Source organism: Anomalospiza imberbis, chromosome 3 (assembly GCF_031753505.1).
Source record: "Anomalospiza imberbis isolate Cuckoo-Finch-1a 21T00152 chromosome 3, ASM3175350v1, whole genome shotgun sequence".
Taxonomy (NCBI): Eukaryota; Metazoa; Chordata; class Aves; order Passeriformes; family Viduidae; genus Anomalospiza; species Anomalospiza imberbis.
This window is the reverse complement of record NC_089683.1, coordinates 31,569,919-31,588,269: the sequence shown is the minus strand read 5'-3', so window position 1 is coordinate 31,588,269 and position 18,351 is coordinate 31,569,919. Positions and strand designations below refer to the sequence as shown.

Here is an 18,351-nt window from a genome sequence, read left to right as displayed (position 1 = left end):
CAGCATCTCAGTCTGATGTGAGGGTTGGGACTGAAGAGTCAATTTGATTTATGTTTTTGTGATGCTCACAGTGTTTTGTAATTCAAAATAACAAATACTGATAATTGCTTATAGGCTGTTACCCTTAAGGTATCCTGAATGACTTTTTCTATGGTGGACATAAAACAGAGTGTGCCAAATGTCAGAACAAATTTTTGTTTCTAGCTATTGTCACTACTGATCAGTTGCAAGACTGTGGATGTGTTTACCTCTGTTTCTTTTGTGTTCTAGACAACAGTTCCTGGCATAAGGAATAATGTGATACTACAACCACTACAATCAGATACACCATATAAAATTACTGTTGTTGCTGTGTACGAAGATGGAGATGGTGGACAACTGACTGGAAATGGCAGAACTGGTAATTATAGTTTTCATATTGATTATTCTTTTTTAAATTTATGACATATTCCTTGAACACTTCAACATTGTAAAGGTTTCATTAAGTTAATTATGTCCTTGATGTGATTCTTACCTGCAGAGTAACAATCTGCATTTCTAAAAATTGAAAAACAATTACTAGCCTAATTAAAATGTTTTTTTTTCTTTCTTTATAGTTGGCCTGCTTCCTCCTCAAAATATGTATATAACTGATGAATGGTATACACGTTTCAGAGTTTCCTGGGATCCTTCACCATCCCCTGTTCTTGGCTATAAAATTGTATACAAGCCTGTGGGTAAGCAAACTTGTTAATTCTGAGTGTACCACTTTCAGAACAGTGAATAGCTAATGGCAGACCAGAGTAGAAATCATATGTATCACTTTGTGTTAAAGGATTTATTTATTTCCTCTGTTTACCAATTTTCTTGAGAACTTTATAGTCTTATGATCAGTATTCTATAATAAACACAAACTATCAATTGCAGTTTCATACATTAAGTTACAGGGATTGAATTGTATAGTTAAAACTTTATACAGTGACTTGATTTGTTTTTAGCCTCTTTAATGCCTCTTGTCCTTCTAAGGCTATGAATTGTGTATATGAGATGATGTTGGACAGGTATTTGGGTACTAATGGCCTGCAGAACTTCTGTTTTATGTGGCCGTCAAACAATATACATATCTTTCTAGAAGCTGAACACAAACATTGCACAATAGTTTGTAAAACTATGTGTATGTTCTGTTTGCGACATTGTAATATGCTAAAATTTGAGAAATCAATATGCTTTGTTTTAGAAAAAAAATGAGGTTAATATTTACTGACGTGTAAGAGACGGAATAGTTTTGTAGCTCATGTAATCACGATTCTTTCTTTCTTTCTCTGCTTTTAATGCTTCCTTGATTCAAGGTTCAAATGATCCCAGGGAGTTTTTTGTGGGAGAAGTGACTTCCTACACTTTGCATAATCTGTCTCCCAGTACTACTTATGATGTGAATGTTTATGCCCAGTATGATTCTGGAATGAGCATACCTTTGACAGATCAAGGCACTACATGTAAGTCAGAACAACTTTATTGTTGTCATGCTAGATACATATGCTGGTCTGAGATAACATTGATTAAGAGAAGATTTTGATGGCTGGTTGCTAGGAAGCCCGAACATCCTCTTGTGGAGAATACTTGTCATCTCGCCATAATGTAGATCTTAAAAACACTAATCTTGGAAAGAGTAATGAAAATATATTTTAAAGCAATGACTTGATGAAATAAAATTTTCCAGTCCATTTCCTAAAATTTTATTAAGCTATACGTGGAGTCAATCTTTACCTGTCTCCAGGGTACTACAGAATCTAACCATGTTACTAAGCAGGTCTAGGCTTTTTGATACTCTGCTTTTACCTCATAGGAATGTCCAGTAATTTTGATGATGGCCTCAGCTAAGAAACTTCTAAAAATTACTTCCATTATGATGAATCAAGCATCCTGACTCAGTACATTCTTTCTGTGCTGCTATATATGCGTGTTGGATTTTTATTTTTGGAGGTTTCTTATTTTGTAAAGAGATTAACTTCATGTGACAACTCATAAAATGGGCTGTTACCCATTATGGGATCTGGGGTTTTTGCAAATAGCTAGGTGAGGATCTGTATGGTGTAAACTAAAAAGATTTGACTAGAACTGCTCTTTCTTTCTGCAAGTATTTTTAAAAATCAAGTTCCAAGCCAGCATTGCTAATATAATTTTCATTTTGGTGTGCTTTACCTATTACATACTATTTTCCAGAGAAAAAAATTTTCTCTCTTTCCACAGTATATTTGAATGTCACTGACCTCACAAGTTACAAAGTGGGTTGGGATACTCTCTGTATCCGGTGGTCACCTCATCGGTCAGCAACTTCCTACAGACTGAAGCTAAACCCAACTGATGGTAAGTGTGTTCTATTTTTTGCATTTTCTAGAAACCTAATTGTCTTATGTCAGTGACAACACCGCTTATTTGGATTGTGGCAAGCACCAACCATAATGATACATCTGGTTGAACTTTAAAGCTCTGACCATAACCTGTTTTTCTTAAGTGGTGAAAAAGCTGCAAAGAGGGAGTACTGCTTATTGTCAAGTGGACTACATCTACCAGTTGGCTGGCTTCACATGTGCGCTGCAATTGTACTTTCCAGTGTGCTCCAGGTTTCATAATCACCACACAATTTTAGTCTAGAAAGGTTGTTATGGGACAAGAATAAGAGTGCTGTCCCAATCTCCTCTCCAGAAGTTTCTTCATTTCTACACTTATGTATATATACCTTAGAAGGGAAGTAATAGGTTCTAACTTTCTTTCCATTGGGCTTTTTTGACAGGTTCCAGAGGACAGGAAATCACAATACGTGGGTCAGAAACGAGCCACTGTTTTACTGGCCTCTCACCAGACACAGAATACAATGCTACTGTCTTTGTTCAGACCCCTAACCTTGAGGGACCTCCAGTCTCTGTGAGGGCACATACAGGTAGGTAACAGATACTGTGAACTTTAAGTTTTAGCTATAGCATTTGTGTTGTTTCAGCTGTAGAATAAAATTATTATTTTGTTTCAGTCCTCAAACCTACTGAGGCACCAACTCCACCACCTACACCTCCTCCACCTCCCACAATTCCTCCAGCTCGGGATGGTATGTTTATTTCTAGAATTATTCAATATTTCTGTGTAGTTGCTGTACTCCAAGTTTACCTCCATTTTTTGTAACTTTAAGTGGATTTAAAACTAGCACAGTATTTTAGGGAAATGAAGATTGAGACCTTTCCTAATGCCATCCCTTTGTTCCAGAGCTTTATTAGACTTCAGCATTTCCTGGTTTAGAACAGCAAGATGAAAACCTTTGGGGAAAAAATTATTGATATTCTATAGCTCTGCAGAAAGCCTATTAGATTATCTGCTCTCAGCAGACAATTCATGTTTTCTGGTAGGGAAAAAAAAAGTAATTTACAATATTTACATTTTATTCTTGAACCCTTTCACGTTTCTTGAAGTTTTCTTTGATACAGTTTAGTAAGTGTTTTTGTGTAGTGTATTAGTCATGTGCCAGGTTGAATGTGTGGTATTTGCTGAATATTGCTGAATATTTGTCATTCTTGAATTTTCAAATTTTGAAGCAATATTTATTTCATGGTGGTATGGTTGATGTATTTTAAGGGCTCCTTTTCTTGGACTTTCAGTATGCAGAGGTGCCAAAGCTGACATAGTATTCTTGACTGATGCTTCCTGGAGTATTGGTGATGATAATTTCAACAAAGTAGTGAAATTTGTTTTTAGTACAGTGGGAGCCTTTGATTTAATCAATCCTGCTGGAATCCAGGTAAGTTTGTTATTTCCATTGGGTACATTTTGGAGGGAAATTGAAGATTAACTGAATTGTTACTTTTTTTTCAGAATGCTGTCATTTTTTGTATTCGATTGTTGTAAAAGACATGTATATGGGTGTGCATGCCTATTATTTATTAAATATAGTTGGCATTTTATAAATAAAAGGGAACTCCAGTCTATTTTGAGATGTTAATATTCTGAAATACAAATGTTACAGCTTGTGGAAATCCTCCAGGTAGAGAAACTGGGACAATGTATGGTCAATTTTATATTTTTGTTTATTTGCATACAACATCAACAACTGGCACACTGCTTAGTTCTTATATCCTAGGTTTTGTCTCTGTCATATCAGAAATTTTTTTAGGGACATTCTGACTTTTGATTGAGGGCTACATTTTAAATTCTCAGTGTACAAGATGAGTCCTGTGCCTGCAGGGTCCAGGTGGCTTGCCATTGCTGAGCTCCCTAGAATCCCACTGCACTAAATGGCAGAATGCCTTTGAAAAAGGCACTTGCAGAAGCCTTTTCATGCTGTGGTAACATGGGGCCGCTCCACAGTGGGCACAGTAAAAGTATGAAAGGGTCCTCATAACGAATTAGTGCATTTTGAGAGAGTAAACAGTAATAGCTAATGAGGGATAGACTTTCAGGGGTTCTGGGCTGCTCACAGTTATGTCAAGGTAACTTCCTGTCAGGCTTCTTGCCATAAGCATTGCACCATTATCAGTTTTCTTCTACTTGTAGGAAGCTGGATGAAATCAATGTCTATCTAGGTTCCCACAACCACTTCTCTTTCACTAGATGAAATGAATGACATGAGGTGTGAGAGAGCTTCTTACATGGTATTTCTGGTTGCAGAGAGCTGCAGGTGCAATGCATTTTCTTTGGTTAGAAGGCTGACAGGATATTTACATTGTTAAAGGTCTGCTTTTCATCTTCTAGGCATTTTTTTAGTCATTTGATTCTCTATCTTTAACTCTCTAGACTTTTAAAGGAAATTATACTCCTTAGAGTCACTCTGTGTCAGACAATCTTTACCTCTTCACCTTTCTTAAATCTTAAATATCTCTAATTCATACTGGGTAGTTTTCCTTTTAATTTGTTTTTTTGTTTCATATATTTTTCTTGCTAATATATATGGAAGTGGAGAAGACAATATAGGTGACAGACACATACAAACACTAATGTTTAATAAAATAATGAAGTCACATACCACTTAAGATGCAAAAATCTCAGGTTTTTAATTGAAAATTAATAATTTTAAAAGGAGAATTTACTACCACAAATGTGAATATATACATACAGAAGTATTTCTATTCAGCATTAAAATAGTATGCTATAATATTGCAATTTTAGAGAATATTAAAAGGAGAAAAAAAGATTATCAATAAATTTTCAGTGATTGTATTTCAGTATATAAGGCAAGAGAGTATAGACTCATGTGTGTGTGTACAACTTTATTGACATTCTATTGACAAATTATTTTTAACCCTAAAAAAAAAGCTGGAAGAGTTTTAGTAGATACTGTACATCTGCTCAGAAGTAGAGAATAGGCATATATACCTCACCATAGTAATAGCAAGAATTTGATCATATGCATTTAAGGCCATATCACATTTTATACACAGAAGAGAAAGAAAGAAAAAAGGAAAGAAGGAAAAAAAGAAAAGATAGTTGTGTGCACATGTCCATGATGTCTATATATAGAAATATATATGTGTGTACACAATCAGATATATTTGGAAAAGAATTTTTTATTATTTAAGAATTATTAATATACAAATTTACATACTTCAGTGGAGAGAGTTGGCCGGAATGTGGAGGTATGAGACTGAACACTGTGTTGTTATATTCCATTTCAGGTTTCGTTTGTGCAGTACAGTGATGAGGCAAAATCTGAATTTAAACTGAATACATTTGATGACAAAGCCCAGGCCCTGGGAGCTCTTCAAAACATTCAGTATAGAGGAGGAAACACAAGGACAGGTAATTCTGGGCTGTAATTCTATATATTTAAGATAAAACATTTTCAGAAAATGTGTAATTATCCTAATATTGCATGGCTGAAGAAGTAGGTTTTTCTGTTGTGTTTTAGTTCTGTGGCTGCTGCCCTTACGAAGTAAAAGAATTCTTCTCTTGTGGATAATATGGATGATTCCTTGTTTATTGTACACTTTGCAGGCAAAGCCCTAACATTTATCAAAGAAAAGGTCTTGACTTGGGAGAGTGGCATGAGGCGAGGTGTTCCCAAGGTACTTGTTGTTGTCACAGATGGTCGGTCTCAGGATGAGGTGAGGAAAGCAGCAACAGTCATACAGCACTCTGGTAAGCAATTCACAGCACCTACCTGGCTGTTTCTTTTCTGTATCGCTTCAATTATCTGGGAAGCATTTACTCATCCTTTATGGACTCGGAAATGTATTCTGAGCATTTGGGAAAACCTCAGAACTATTAAAAGAATTTGTGCTCTCTGGACCTAGACTTACATTTTCTTTCTTAAGCCTTCTCTCTGGGGAAGGATGTGGCTTCCCAAAGATTTCATATGCATATTATTTCAAAGATGTGGCTTTTGGTTAATTCTTCCTCTTTTAGGTGTGTGGACCCCAGAAATCATTGGGAAGTGCGCTCCATAGTAGTGCTTATGTTTTAGTGGGTCTGGTTTGCTGAGGTTTATGTTTTATCTGGTTTAAACCAGTGAATCCCCAGTTTAAGTAACTGTTTTTGAAGGAGCTGGGTCTGAACAGACTCTTCTGCTGCCTTTTGAGCTAAGAAGCACTTCCTTGTCAGATTTGATGATTGTGGTTTATGTGAGTGTAGTAAGCTGTTCCTGTCCCAGCACTCAGCATTTTGCATTTCAGTGCATGAACTACCTAGTCCTGATCTCTGAGCAGGAGATGTTGTACATCCTTATGGGAATCACATGCATGTAAAGCACAAGTGGTCATCTTCTCTGTCTCTTTAATCTGGAAGAATTAGCTCTGTCTAGATGGTTTCTCAGTCTCCCTGGACAATATGCTTCAGTGCTTAACTACACAAGTGGTAGGAGACCTTGCTCTTGCATTTCATCTAAGTTTTTCTCCATGCTAGTGAGATTGTTGTCTTCATTTACCTAGTTAACCAGGAAAGAAGCTGATCACTGTTCACTGTAATGGGCCTTTCTATTTAAAACCTGTTGTCATCTGCTCTTTTTGTCTTCTCTTTTCTAGACCAAACGAACCTATTTCCTTCAATGTCATGTTGATCATGTTTTTGAAACCCCTTATAATTTTTAGTTTCCTCTCTACTTGCTTTGTTTTCTACACATATCAAAGCATGCTCAAAGCTGGACAGAGTATTTCAGCCAAAGTTTCACCAGAACTGGCTACAGGGGAATAATTACCTTCTTTAAAAAAAAAAAAAGTTACTTTTATAGTTTGGAATAAATGTAATAAATGTGAATCCCAGTTTCAGCCTCCGAGTGGCTTTTCCAATGTCTGTGCAGTTTCTCTTCAGTGAAATTTACACCTGGTGATATAATTGACTTCTGTAGTCTGGTTCTTCTCACTTACCTTAAGACATCTTACAACTAAATGTCCAATCTAAGGTCATTGTGTAGGGTCCTTTTATGACTGGTGAAGAGAGCAACAGATAGGCATCTATGGACAATGACTTTTCCTATCCTGAATTCAGCATGTGAGGGAGCTAAGATGAATTGCTTTCTGAGTATGCCCATGTCTATCTGGTGATTATAAAGAAAAACTAGACAACTTAACTTGGAAAGTAGACGTTGGTGAGGTGAATACTACTCTAAGAAAGAGAAACTGAGAGGCATGAAATACAAGAAATCCAAACAGATAGACAACTGGATAACTAATGGTCTGTACAGTTTTTGGCCACGGAACAGATTTAAGATACTGTAGAGTTGAGACAATTGTATGTTTTGTATTAAAGAGTGAGGAGACTATGTAGCCAAGGGCCCATGAGATTGGAGAATGCCTCAAAAAACAATGAAAGAGGAGAAAGTTTTGAAAGAAAGATGTGAAACATGTTTCAGAGTTTTGACAGGGTGAAAAGAGATCTGGAATCTGTGCTCATAGGTAGCTTGTCACAAGTCAATGGTTTGTGCAATACTGATGTAAAAAAATGTTAATGTATGTTTACTGCATTTCAAGTAACAAGTTTTACTTTTACAGGCTTCAGTGTCTTTGTGGTTGGTGTGGCTGATGTGGATTACAATGAACTGGCCAAGATTGCCAGTAAGCCCAGTGAGCGTCATGTATTTATTGTTGATGACTTTGATGCCTTTGAAAAGATTCAAGATAACCTCGTCACCTTTGTGTGTGAGACAGCTACCTCAAGTGAGTAGAAGACATTGGTTTCCTTTTTCCCAAATTAATATGTTTGCTTATATACTGCTAAAAGTGAGTGGTGCGCTGACCTTGGCTGGATGGTGGGTGCCCACCAAAGCTGCTCTATTGCTCCCTTCTCAGCTGAACAGGGAAAAGAAAATACAATGAAAGGCTCATGGATTGAGATAAGGGCAAGGAGAAATAACTCAGCAGTTATTGTCAGAGGCAAAACAGACTCAATATGGAGAAAAATGAATTTATTATCAATGAAATCAGGGTAGGATAAGGAGAAATAAAACCAGGTATCAAAAACCTTTTCCCCACCCCTCCGTTCTTCCTGGAGTTAGCTTTACTCCCAATTTTCTTTATCTCCTCACCCTGGGCACCACAGGAGTACAGAGAATGAGGGCTGTGGTCAGTTCATCACATGTTTTCTCTGCTGCTCCTTCCTCCCCAGGGGAAGTAGTTTTCAAACTCTTCCCCTGCTCCAGTGATGGTCCCTACCATGGGAGACAGTCCTCCATGAACTTCTCAACATGGGTACTTCCTATGGGCTGCAGTTCTTCATGAACTGCTCCAGTGTGAGTCACAGAATCACAGAATCGTCTTGTTAGGATTGGAAGGGAGCTCTGGCGATCATCCAGTCCAACACCTCTGGTCACCTAGAGCAGATTACACAGAAACACATCCAGGTGGATATTGAATTTCTCCAGAGAGGGAAACTCCACAACCTTCCTGGGTAGCCTGTTTCAATGTCCTGCCACCCTCAAAATAAGAAAGTTCTTCCTCATATTGAGGTGAAGCTTCTGGTGTTTTAGTTTGTGGCCTTTGCTCCTTTTTCTGTTGCTCGGCACTCCTGAAAAGAGTCTGGCACCATCCTCTTGACACCCACCTTTGGATATTTATATGTATTAATGAGATCCCCTCTCAGTGTCCTCTAAACAGGCTCACCTACCTCAAAGAGAGCTGCTCCAGACCTCTCATCTTCATGCTTTACTGCTGGAACCTTTCCAGTAGCTCCTAGTCTTTCTTGCAATAGAGGAGCCCAGAACTTAACACGGCATTCCAGATGTGCCTCACTAGGGTTGAGCAGAGGGGCAGGATCACTTCCCTTGACCTGCTGGCACTCTTCCTGATGGAATACTGATGGAATAGGATACTATTGGCCTCTCTGGCTGCAAGGGCGCTGCCAGCTCATAGTCAGTCTGTTATCCACCAAAGCTTCCATGTCCTTTTCAGTAGAACTGCTGTCTAGTAGGTCAGCTCCCAACGTGAATTTACATGATGCTACACTTGTCCTTGTTGAACCTCATTAAGTCCCTTCCACATGGTGCAGTCTTTCAGGCACAGCCTATTCCATTGTAGGTATCTTATGAGGTAAACCAGTCCTGCCAGCAAACCTGTTCTGGCATGAACGTCTCTCTCCAGGTGCCATGGGTCTTGCCAGGAACCTGCTCCAGTATGGGCTTACCACAGTCCCACAGCGTCACAGTCTCCTTCAGATATTCACCTGCTCTGCCCTAGGGTCCTCCAGGGGCTGCAGGCAGATATCTGCTCCTCTGTGGACTTCCACAGTCTGCAGAGTGACAGCCTGCCTCACCATAGTCTTCACCTCAGGGAAGACCAGGAATGCAGTGGAATCTCTGCTCTGGTGCCTGACAGAGTTGTTTCTCTCACATATTCTCATTCCTCTCTTCAGCTGCAGGCTGTTGTGCAGTTCCAACACACACAAACCCCAACCCCAGCCACCCCCCGCTGTTAAATTTGTTATCCCCAGTCACTATCACCACTGCTGATGGGCTCAGCCTTGGCCAGCGTCAGGTCCGTCTTGGAACCAGATGGAACTGACTGTTGGACACAGGGGAAGTGTCTGGCAGCTTCCCACAGAAATCACCCTTGTATCTTCCCCATTACCAAAGCCTTGCCACACAAATCAAATACAGTTTGCCATCTTATTTAAGGTACATCATATGTTCATGTTAAAAAGTTAGATTTCAGAATAACTGGATATAGTTCAAGGGAGCAAGTTACTTTTTAAAATTTTGAAGTGAGTATTATATTTTATGCAATCTAATCTTGCATTTCCAAAGTACTAGTAGAAGAAGAAAAGAATAACAGTCACTGACAAGGTTAAGAAGTAGAATGATGCCTAATGTAAACTGCAGGGCACAGCAAGTCATTTACCATTGGAATAGGTAAATGGTGCTAAAGATATATAGCTATAGTGTGTGATGCTGCTTTAAAATTATCTAAGTAAAGCTCAGTTGTTTATTCAAGTGAAATCCTTCTATGGCAAAAATAAGAAATTCTCAGGCCTGTCATGTACAATGGCATGTTCCCTAATTGCCTCATCTGCTGGCTCCTGAGAAGCCACATAAATTTGCAGTTATTTCTTGAGAATCTGACAGCTATTATGCAGCTTGACTCATGCCTTAAATATTAATGGAAAGACTGTGTCATTGTCCTCCTTTCTTCTTATGAATTATAATCTTAAAACATTTGGGGTTCATTTGTCATTCCATATAATTGTTCAGAGTAGAAATACCCTACTAAAAGTGATGAGTAAAGATTTTGACATTACATCTACCACAGCTCAGGACACAGTATGACAAATGTAACAAAAACTGTCTCAGAAATAATAATAGCATAGACTTCTTGGTAATAACACTTTCTGAAGTATACACATGTTCATATCCTGTTAGGCCTAGTAGTTTTGAATTATATATTGTTTCATGTCTTTCAGCTTGTCCCCTTATTTACTTGGAGGGATACACTTCACCTGGTAAGTAATTGTCTGATATTTTGGCATAGGTTCATTTGTGTCTTTTACAACTCTACAGTGTTTCTTATTTTTTATTTTCTTTCTGGACTTAAAGGTTTCAAGATGCTGGAATCATACAATCTAACAGAGAAGCATTTTGCTTCTGTACAAGGAGTTTCACTGGAATCAGGCTCTTTCCCAAGCTATGTAGCATATAGACTTCACAAAAATGCCTTTGTCAACCAGCCAATACGGTAAGTAAACCTCAAGACTTATATTTAGAGTGACCAGGTGATGAAGGATTAACAGAGCTTATAGATAGCATTTGTGTCTTATGGAAGATGGATTAATTTAATGTTTGTTTTACTGAGCTTCAAGAAGTACACTCTTGAAGAACATCTATCATTGTTTTCATTACATGCTAATCTATTCCTTCCACTGCAATCATAGTTCACTATTAATCTAGTTGCTTATTTTTCTTTGAGATTATGCTTCTTACCCCATTCAAGTTGCACATAATCCACAGTTTATACCTAGGCTGTTGAACAACAACCTCCTTAGTACAATGAATTCCACATTGCTGGACAGAAATGGTTTCAGTATGGAGGCATTAGCATCACTTTTTCCAGAAGCATTGTTCTTACTGCAGTAGGCAGCACATTGATGCTGCTAACTTAGGGTGGTTTCTCCTCTACTTGACTTGCCTTATTTGGCAAATGGAGCAGAGTTTTCAAGGGCCTGTGGTCTTAGAGCTTGGTTATGGATGGGTAATAGGACGGTTATTCTTGCCAAAATTTTTTCCCAAAGAAAAAAATATGACTTACTTAGTAGTTACTTTTACTAGAAGTGGAGCAGTACCTTTCTCCCTTTTTAAATTTTTTTAAATTAGTTTCTCTCTCATCTGTTAAAGTAAGTTTCAAAAAAGGTTATTCTGGTTCAGAGGAGATGCCTAAAAATAGCCCATTGTTCCTATAAAATTTAGGAAAATTTTTCTTTTCATGGAAGCCTTTGAAATCATCTGCAATCCTGCCAGATTGCGTAAAGATAAGATCACAAGCACAGAAGCTGAGGTTTATGAAGAGATAAATTTTTTTGCTAGCTTTCTGAGATCACAGCTTCAAAAGTGGGGGACATCAGGAGTTTTAAGTTCATTGGCATGCCATTAATACCTGTAGGGATGAGAGGTCTCTGACAGCAAGGATTTTAGCAGTCTAGGGAAATACAGATAATCCCAGTTTTGCAACTCTCTTGCATTGATAGATATTGCATTTAGGATAAGTTGATTAAAAGACAATAAAAAGATAGGCTTCATATTTATTTCATTTTTTTAGAAATGTTGTGGTACGTAGTTTAATGTTTGCTCAAGAGGTGGAATAGACTTGCCAGAGTATTCTGGGCCCTTATTTTTCATGAGAATCCAGAAAATTCTAGACTGAGTCAGCAAAGCAATAAACTCATACAGATCCTAGTGGCATAGTTGTTTCCATATCTGAAATAACTTGTTATCCAAGTTATAAATTGTGTTGCTATATCTAATACTTGAATTCTTGCACTGTGCTGTATGATGTTGTTGACTTAGTGATGTGGTTTTTATTGCAGTGTTCCTAATTGCATGGGTTCATAAGCTTTGTCCAACATACAAAGCAGCTTCTCTTTTCATGTTAAGTTTTTTAGGTTTATGTTCATGTGACTAAATCTCCTTCTGAGCTCCATTATAATGGTTAAGGAGAAGCAGTGATCACCACTTTTCTTGCCATTCTCTTCCTCCATTCTCTCCTTTCCCTTGCAGAAAATTCTGGAGGCCATTTCATGCATGTTTTTATGTACTTTTGGCTCTCTGCTTATTTAATGTGTAACAGCCTAAATATCAGAAATTTAAACCTGAGCCACTAAAGAATGAGCTGGAGCCCAAGTACATCACCAGTTGCAAAGATGACATTAAATATTCCATCTCTGTATCTGTGCCTGAAGGGCAGCAATAGTTAAATGCTGTTGACTGATTGAAGCAGGCCAGATGAAAAAAAATGAATAAAGCTGTGGTCTTTTTTTTTTTTTCTGTATTTATCAACAAGGAATTTAAAACATGTGTAGTTTATACAGAATTTTGCCACAAGAATACATACCCAAGATTTCTTGGTCATATTCTGGCATCCTCTGTAATTGTGGTGCTGGGACCAACTGAAGACAGTTGTGAGTTCATCTTAACAAATCACAGTGTTTTTATATCACAACGTTTTTTTCTATTTGAGAGAGTAGTTTAAATGCTCTGTTCCACTAAATACTGTGGTTTCCCTGTTACTCTTGTGTCTTTTCTTTGGAAAAGAGCAAATGATGATGATCTTATTTTCATCATGTGTTTCCATGTAAAAAAATGTCTTTGTATTGTCTTAACAGGGAGATTCACCCAGAGGGATTGCCACAGGCGTACACTATCATTTTGCTATTCCGTCTTCTGCCTGAATCCCCCAATGAGCCTTTTGCAATTTGGCAGATTACAGACAGAGATTACAAACCACAAGTTGGAGTTGTGCTTGATCGTAAGGATGATTATACTTATTGCATAGAGAAGTTACATGTTATGTTACTTTGCATGTGTTCTTACCAAGTATTTCCAAACCCAAAACATTTCTACATGATAAAAAGATTATACATTTTTAGTTTTAAGAAATTTCTTTTAAACTTTGTACATCTATAGTTCAACTAAGAATAATTAATCTAAACTGCATTTCAACTTTAGTATTAACTCTAAAATCAAAGGAAAGTACATCTATATACTTACAGGCCATTAAGATCATCTATGATTTGTGTTTACCTAAATAAGGGGTAAACTAGATTATCTATAGGGTTGTATTAGTATGGTGGTTTCAGTAGTATGCATGAAATGAAATGTATTATTTTTATTTATTGCAGCTGCCAGCAAAGTGCTGTCATTCTTTAACAAGGATGCAAGAGGAGAGGTTCAAACTGTAACTTTTGATAATGATGACGTAAAGAAAATCTTTTATGGAAGCTTCCATAAGGTAAAGGATTGAAATTGTGATGTTGCTTTTTGAAGTACTGTTCTTTTAAATAGAAGAAAGCCAAGCACGAGTCCCTCTCAGGTGACTGTGTTTGGTTTTTGGATAGTATTTTAAGTTGACATAGGGACCTGCAGATCGTGTAAAACAAGATCTGTGAAGTTACAGGTCTTCTTTAAATCAGTGTAAGAGATTTGTCAAGAATTTGTTAAGATTGTGCAAGTGGAGGGATATCTCTGAAGAAGAAATTGTAGCCTGGTTCCTGCTACATGAAAGAGGAAGAATAAAAGTTAAAGTGGAAGAAAGAAAGAAAGGAAAGGAAATTGTGGTGAGAAAAGATTGCGTGGGAGTAATGATTTGTAATTATTCAGAGCAGAGGAAGATACAGCCAGAGAAAGTGAGTAGGCAGGGAACCAGTATTGGGAGGTAAATAACATATTGAATAAGATTTGTATGTTTAACAAACATAATACATGTGTATGTATATATTTAGTAAATTTTTTTTTTTTTTGCTTAAAAACACTGGGCTTAAAAAATTCCAATGTCATGTTAACTGAGGAAGCAACAAGAAGGAGAAAAAGCCCATAAAAGGTTACTTTATAATTTAGAATGAAACTTGCAGTTTTTGGATTGACAAAATGGCTAGTGAAATCTTTACATGGTGCTGCATCTGCCTTCATTTGTCATAGATCTGTGCTTGCTTTTCTAATTTTGTGCACCAAGTTATGAAAATTTGATGTTCCTAAGCTTCCTTACCTCTAGTCATCAGGAAGTGCTTGACTCAGGCTACACATACACCTAAAAATATGTTTAAAATGTTTTCTTGCTGTGTTAAGTATATATCTTTAGGGCAAAAAAGTGAGCTGAAATTGCAACAATTTTGGTTATCTGAAGTGCACATTCTCATGTTTTCAGTTATCTCCCTTCTATTTAGTAAAGTTTTCATCTGATGACTAAATATGGCTTGAGTATAGCATTTGTTTTCTTTATGATACCATCTTCTGCATGACTTGTCATTACCAGCATTCCTTTGAGGATACTGATAAGAGGTTGCCTCTGTCAACTTCCAGATACTGGAGGCCAAATTGTCAGCTGAGCTTTGCTAGACTGAAAGCCAGGAAAGATAACTGGTGCCAGCATTATAATGTTTTGTGACTTCATCTGTTTAAAGCGCAGGTGATTATGAAAATAACACAGTATAAAAGCTATTGGTTTCCTCAGAATTTGGAGTAATTTCCCAAACTGGTCTTATATTATATCCAGTGATTCTTGTTTTAGAATTTATACCTAGTTAGTTTAGAATTTAGGCCTGATTATTTTTGACTATATGAAGAAATCTTTATGTCATTGACTTTGTAACTGATAGTTATGAGTAGCTTTGGATCAGACCTACATTAAACAGCTTTTATTTTGACTTTGACATTTGCCTTTTTTTTAATAGCTTAGTAGGACAGCACAATTTTAAGGAAATATATGAATCTACTGGGGTGAGAAAAACTGTCAGTAAAGGCTAGGATGTATCTTGTTTTGGTATGAAAGTTGAGGCATCCCCAAGTACTGTTTAGATGCAAAGCATTATGTAGCATGCCTCATTTTAGATATCACTGTGAGAGCTGACGCATCTTCAGGTCAGTGGTGTGGAGCTCTTTACAAGCTGTACTGCCAGCAGTGTCTCTTAAATATCTGTTGCTGATTTAGCTGATGTTTAGAATCACGTTTTCCCTTACAGTTTCTCTAAATCTGATAGAGCTGAGCAAACTTATCTGACAGCACTTACAGTGATGTTCTGCTCATTTATCAGAGCAAATGGGGAAAAATCTGTGACCCCTGCTAGCTGCTGGAAATTAGCAGTTATGTAAAATTGTTTATCACACTTGATAGTAAAAAAAAAATTACACGGCAAATAAAAATCCAAAATTTGGTATCATTTTACTAGTTAAATACACAAATACATATGGAGAGAAAGTGATCCTAAGATGCCAAAATATGAACAGGAGTAGCAGTGATTTGCAAATTATCTTAAAGCTTTACAATTACAAATTCTTGCTGAAGAGCCTATTTCTTAAGAAAAAATTTTTCCGTTACTTAATGCAATGCGTAATTCCCCATCTTTTTTTCCCAGAAAGGAATCAAAAGTTCAGATTTTGATAGTATTTAAAGTAGCTGGAAGAGCCTTGGTTTAGAGCTATATTTGGGATTTTTCACCATGAAACAAAGATGACTTTTCTGGCTTCTCTCCAGATGATTACTAAAATTGCTATCTCAGTCAGGTTGTTAATGATGGCATAATAGGCTTCCCCAGCCCACCTGCTGGGAAAGCCTCAAGCATCAGCTGTTTTAATTAACTCCTAATAATGGATAGCAGTAGTTCCAGATGGATGAAGGAAGGAAAGTAAGATTAACACATTTCTAAAGGTACGTTTACAATTTCTCCTACCATCCAGTTTCAAAGAAATGACAAATCTTTACAATGCAAGGAGAGGTTTTCCAAAATATTAAACATTTTTGTAGCTTTCATTTGATGACTTACTGGCTCATTCACTGAAATACTGTTAACTACACCTAACTGTGGGGAAATTTACTTTGGCATACTTGAACACTCTGTGTAGCAGAGCCATGCTGAAAGCTGTTGAATCTGGCAAGTTCCATAGGAAAAATTCTGACTGCCTGAGACAGTCATTAAATTTCTAACTGATGTTTTGGAGGGACAGACAGCATCTACTTTCTTATCCTTACCACAGTAGACTTCCTTTTAGCTTGCCATTTTGCAGTAGTTAGCAAGAGGAAATTTGATAATGAGTGTATCTCTTTCCCGTGATATACATATGGGATATACATATTTGCTTGGCTTATTGATGTGATTCACTTAGCAGCAGATCAGAATACCATCAGACTTTATCTTATAAGGCAGCTGGAGAGAAAAATTAAATTATGTTTTCTTTCCTAAAATGTCATAAATGAAATAAATAGAACTAGTCAGAACAGATTCTTTATGTTGGTGTGTTAGAAACTGTTGAAAACAAAATATGTTGGAGTTGAATACAGAGACGTGTTATTTAGTGTAAACACCAGATGCCTCCTTTAATTAGATTTATTGCCTAGGCCATGAGATTCAGGCTGGAATTCAGATCTGGCAGTAAATCTAAGTTTAAGAGACTGAGTCAATGACTTGGGAGAACTCTCCTTATTTTTGATTGTTGGGATTGCTTCTTTGGATGGATAGGTGATGCTCAGTAGTTATTCCTATTTGAACCTTTTTAAACTGATCGCATTCAACATTCTGATGTAGATTTACCCTTCCTAAATTTTTTTGTGCTAATGAAAATATAATAATCTATATTTGCTATGCAATGTGTTTTATTTTATTTAAAGTGTGACAAATATTTAACATTCCAGTAGAAGGACTTACATATTAAGTACCTTTCAGAGCTAGTAAATTACATCTGTGATGTGTTTAAACTGGATGATGCAGTAATATTTTTTTTATTATTATTATTATTTATTCAATGAATACAGTTGGGAATTTTAATTAAAATCCCCACTTGTTTACACAGCACTGAGATATAAAGTGTAAGCACATAATTTTTAAAGCGTTTAGATAAACTGTGCTGATGCCTTGGAGACATGTCTGCATGGGAAAATATTCAAAAGGGAAAAAAAGTAAAAATTCCCAGGAGATTGTTCAGGCACTAATTGACTCAGGACATTTAGGGGACTCTCTCAACTTTATGCCAATTTTTAAAGTAGTTATCAAATAACAATATGCTTCTGAATGGTTATGTACTGTGATAAGAGAAGATTTAAAAAATAAACATATACTTCAGGGATTCTTTACTCCTGATATTAATGTGTTAATGCTTTAACAATTACATAGATATTATAATGATGTATATGAAATATGTGCTGTCAGTAAGGTATATAAAGCCCCTGAAAACTTTCTGTTGACTGAAGATGCTCTTTCATCAACTGCAGATTAGACATGCTCAAGTGGCCCTTGTTTCTTTCTCAGAGACCCCTAAATATTTTCTGTGTTGTCAGAGAAATGTTGAAAATTAACTTTTGTAACATTTGCCGTACGTACCATAAATGTTTGGAAAGATAATCTTTGCTTAGGTTTTGTATGTTCCTCTGTTTAAGGCTTACTATGTTTTCCCCAAGCATTTCATTCTTGTCTCCTGGTATTCTTTCTTTATTGCAGTCATTCCTTTCTCCCTCCTAAGTGTCTTCTATTTCCAATAATTAATCTCTTCCTCTTCCCTGTTTCCCCTTGTTTTCTCATATGTTTTTGTAGCCAGATTTCTTTCATGAAAATTTTATCTTGCATCTTCCATTATTTTGTCTTGTTCTGGGCAGGCTTCTCTGGTCACTTCCTGGACCTCAATGTAGTAAATGCCTCTGGTTGAGTCATCTGTGGAAACTGAACTCTGTATCTTTGGGTCTGAAACAATCCACCCTCTGAACTACAGTCTGT

The 18,351-nt window shown here is 36.8% G+C and overlaps 1 protein-coding gene across 9 annotated transcripts in view; it reads left to right on the top strand.

Annotated features, from left to right (window-relative positions):
• Positions 1-18,351, top strand: part of COL12A1 (collagen type XII alpha 1 chain) — a 99,954-nt gene that overhangs the window by 60,296 nt on the left and 21,307 nt on the right. For all 9 annotated transcript variants that reach the window (XM_068183853.1, XM_068183845.1, XM_068183852.1 and 6 more), the window contains 14 exons: positions 271-400; positions 597-716; positions 1,329-1,475; positions 2,230-2,346; positions 2,774-2,920; positions 3,008-3,082; positions 3,627-3,766; positions 5,637-5,760; positions 5,956-6,099; positions 7,947-8,111; positions 10,846-10,884; positions 10,979-11,117; positions 13,258-13,400; positions 13,774-13,883. In XM_068183853.1, the coding sequence (XP_068039954.1) occupies positions 271-400; positions 597-716; positions 1,329-1,475; positions 2,230-2,346; positions 2,774-2,920; positions 3,008-3,082; positions 3,627-3,766; positions 5,637-5,760; positions 5,956-6,099; positions 7,947-8,111; positions 10,846-10,884; positions 10,979-11,117; positions 13,258-13,400; positions 13,774-13,883 (1,740 nt within the window). The remainder of the gene's footprint in view (positions 1-270; positions 401-596; positions 717-1,328; positions 1,476-2,229; positions 2,347-2,773; positions 2,921-3,007; positions 3,083-3,626; positions 3,767-5,636; positions 5,761-5,955; positions 6,100-7,946; positions 8,112-10,845; positions 10,885-10,978; positions 11,118-13,257; positions 13,401-13,773; positions 13,884-18,351) is intronic.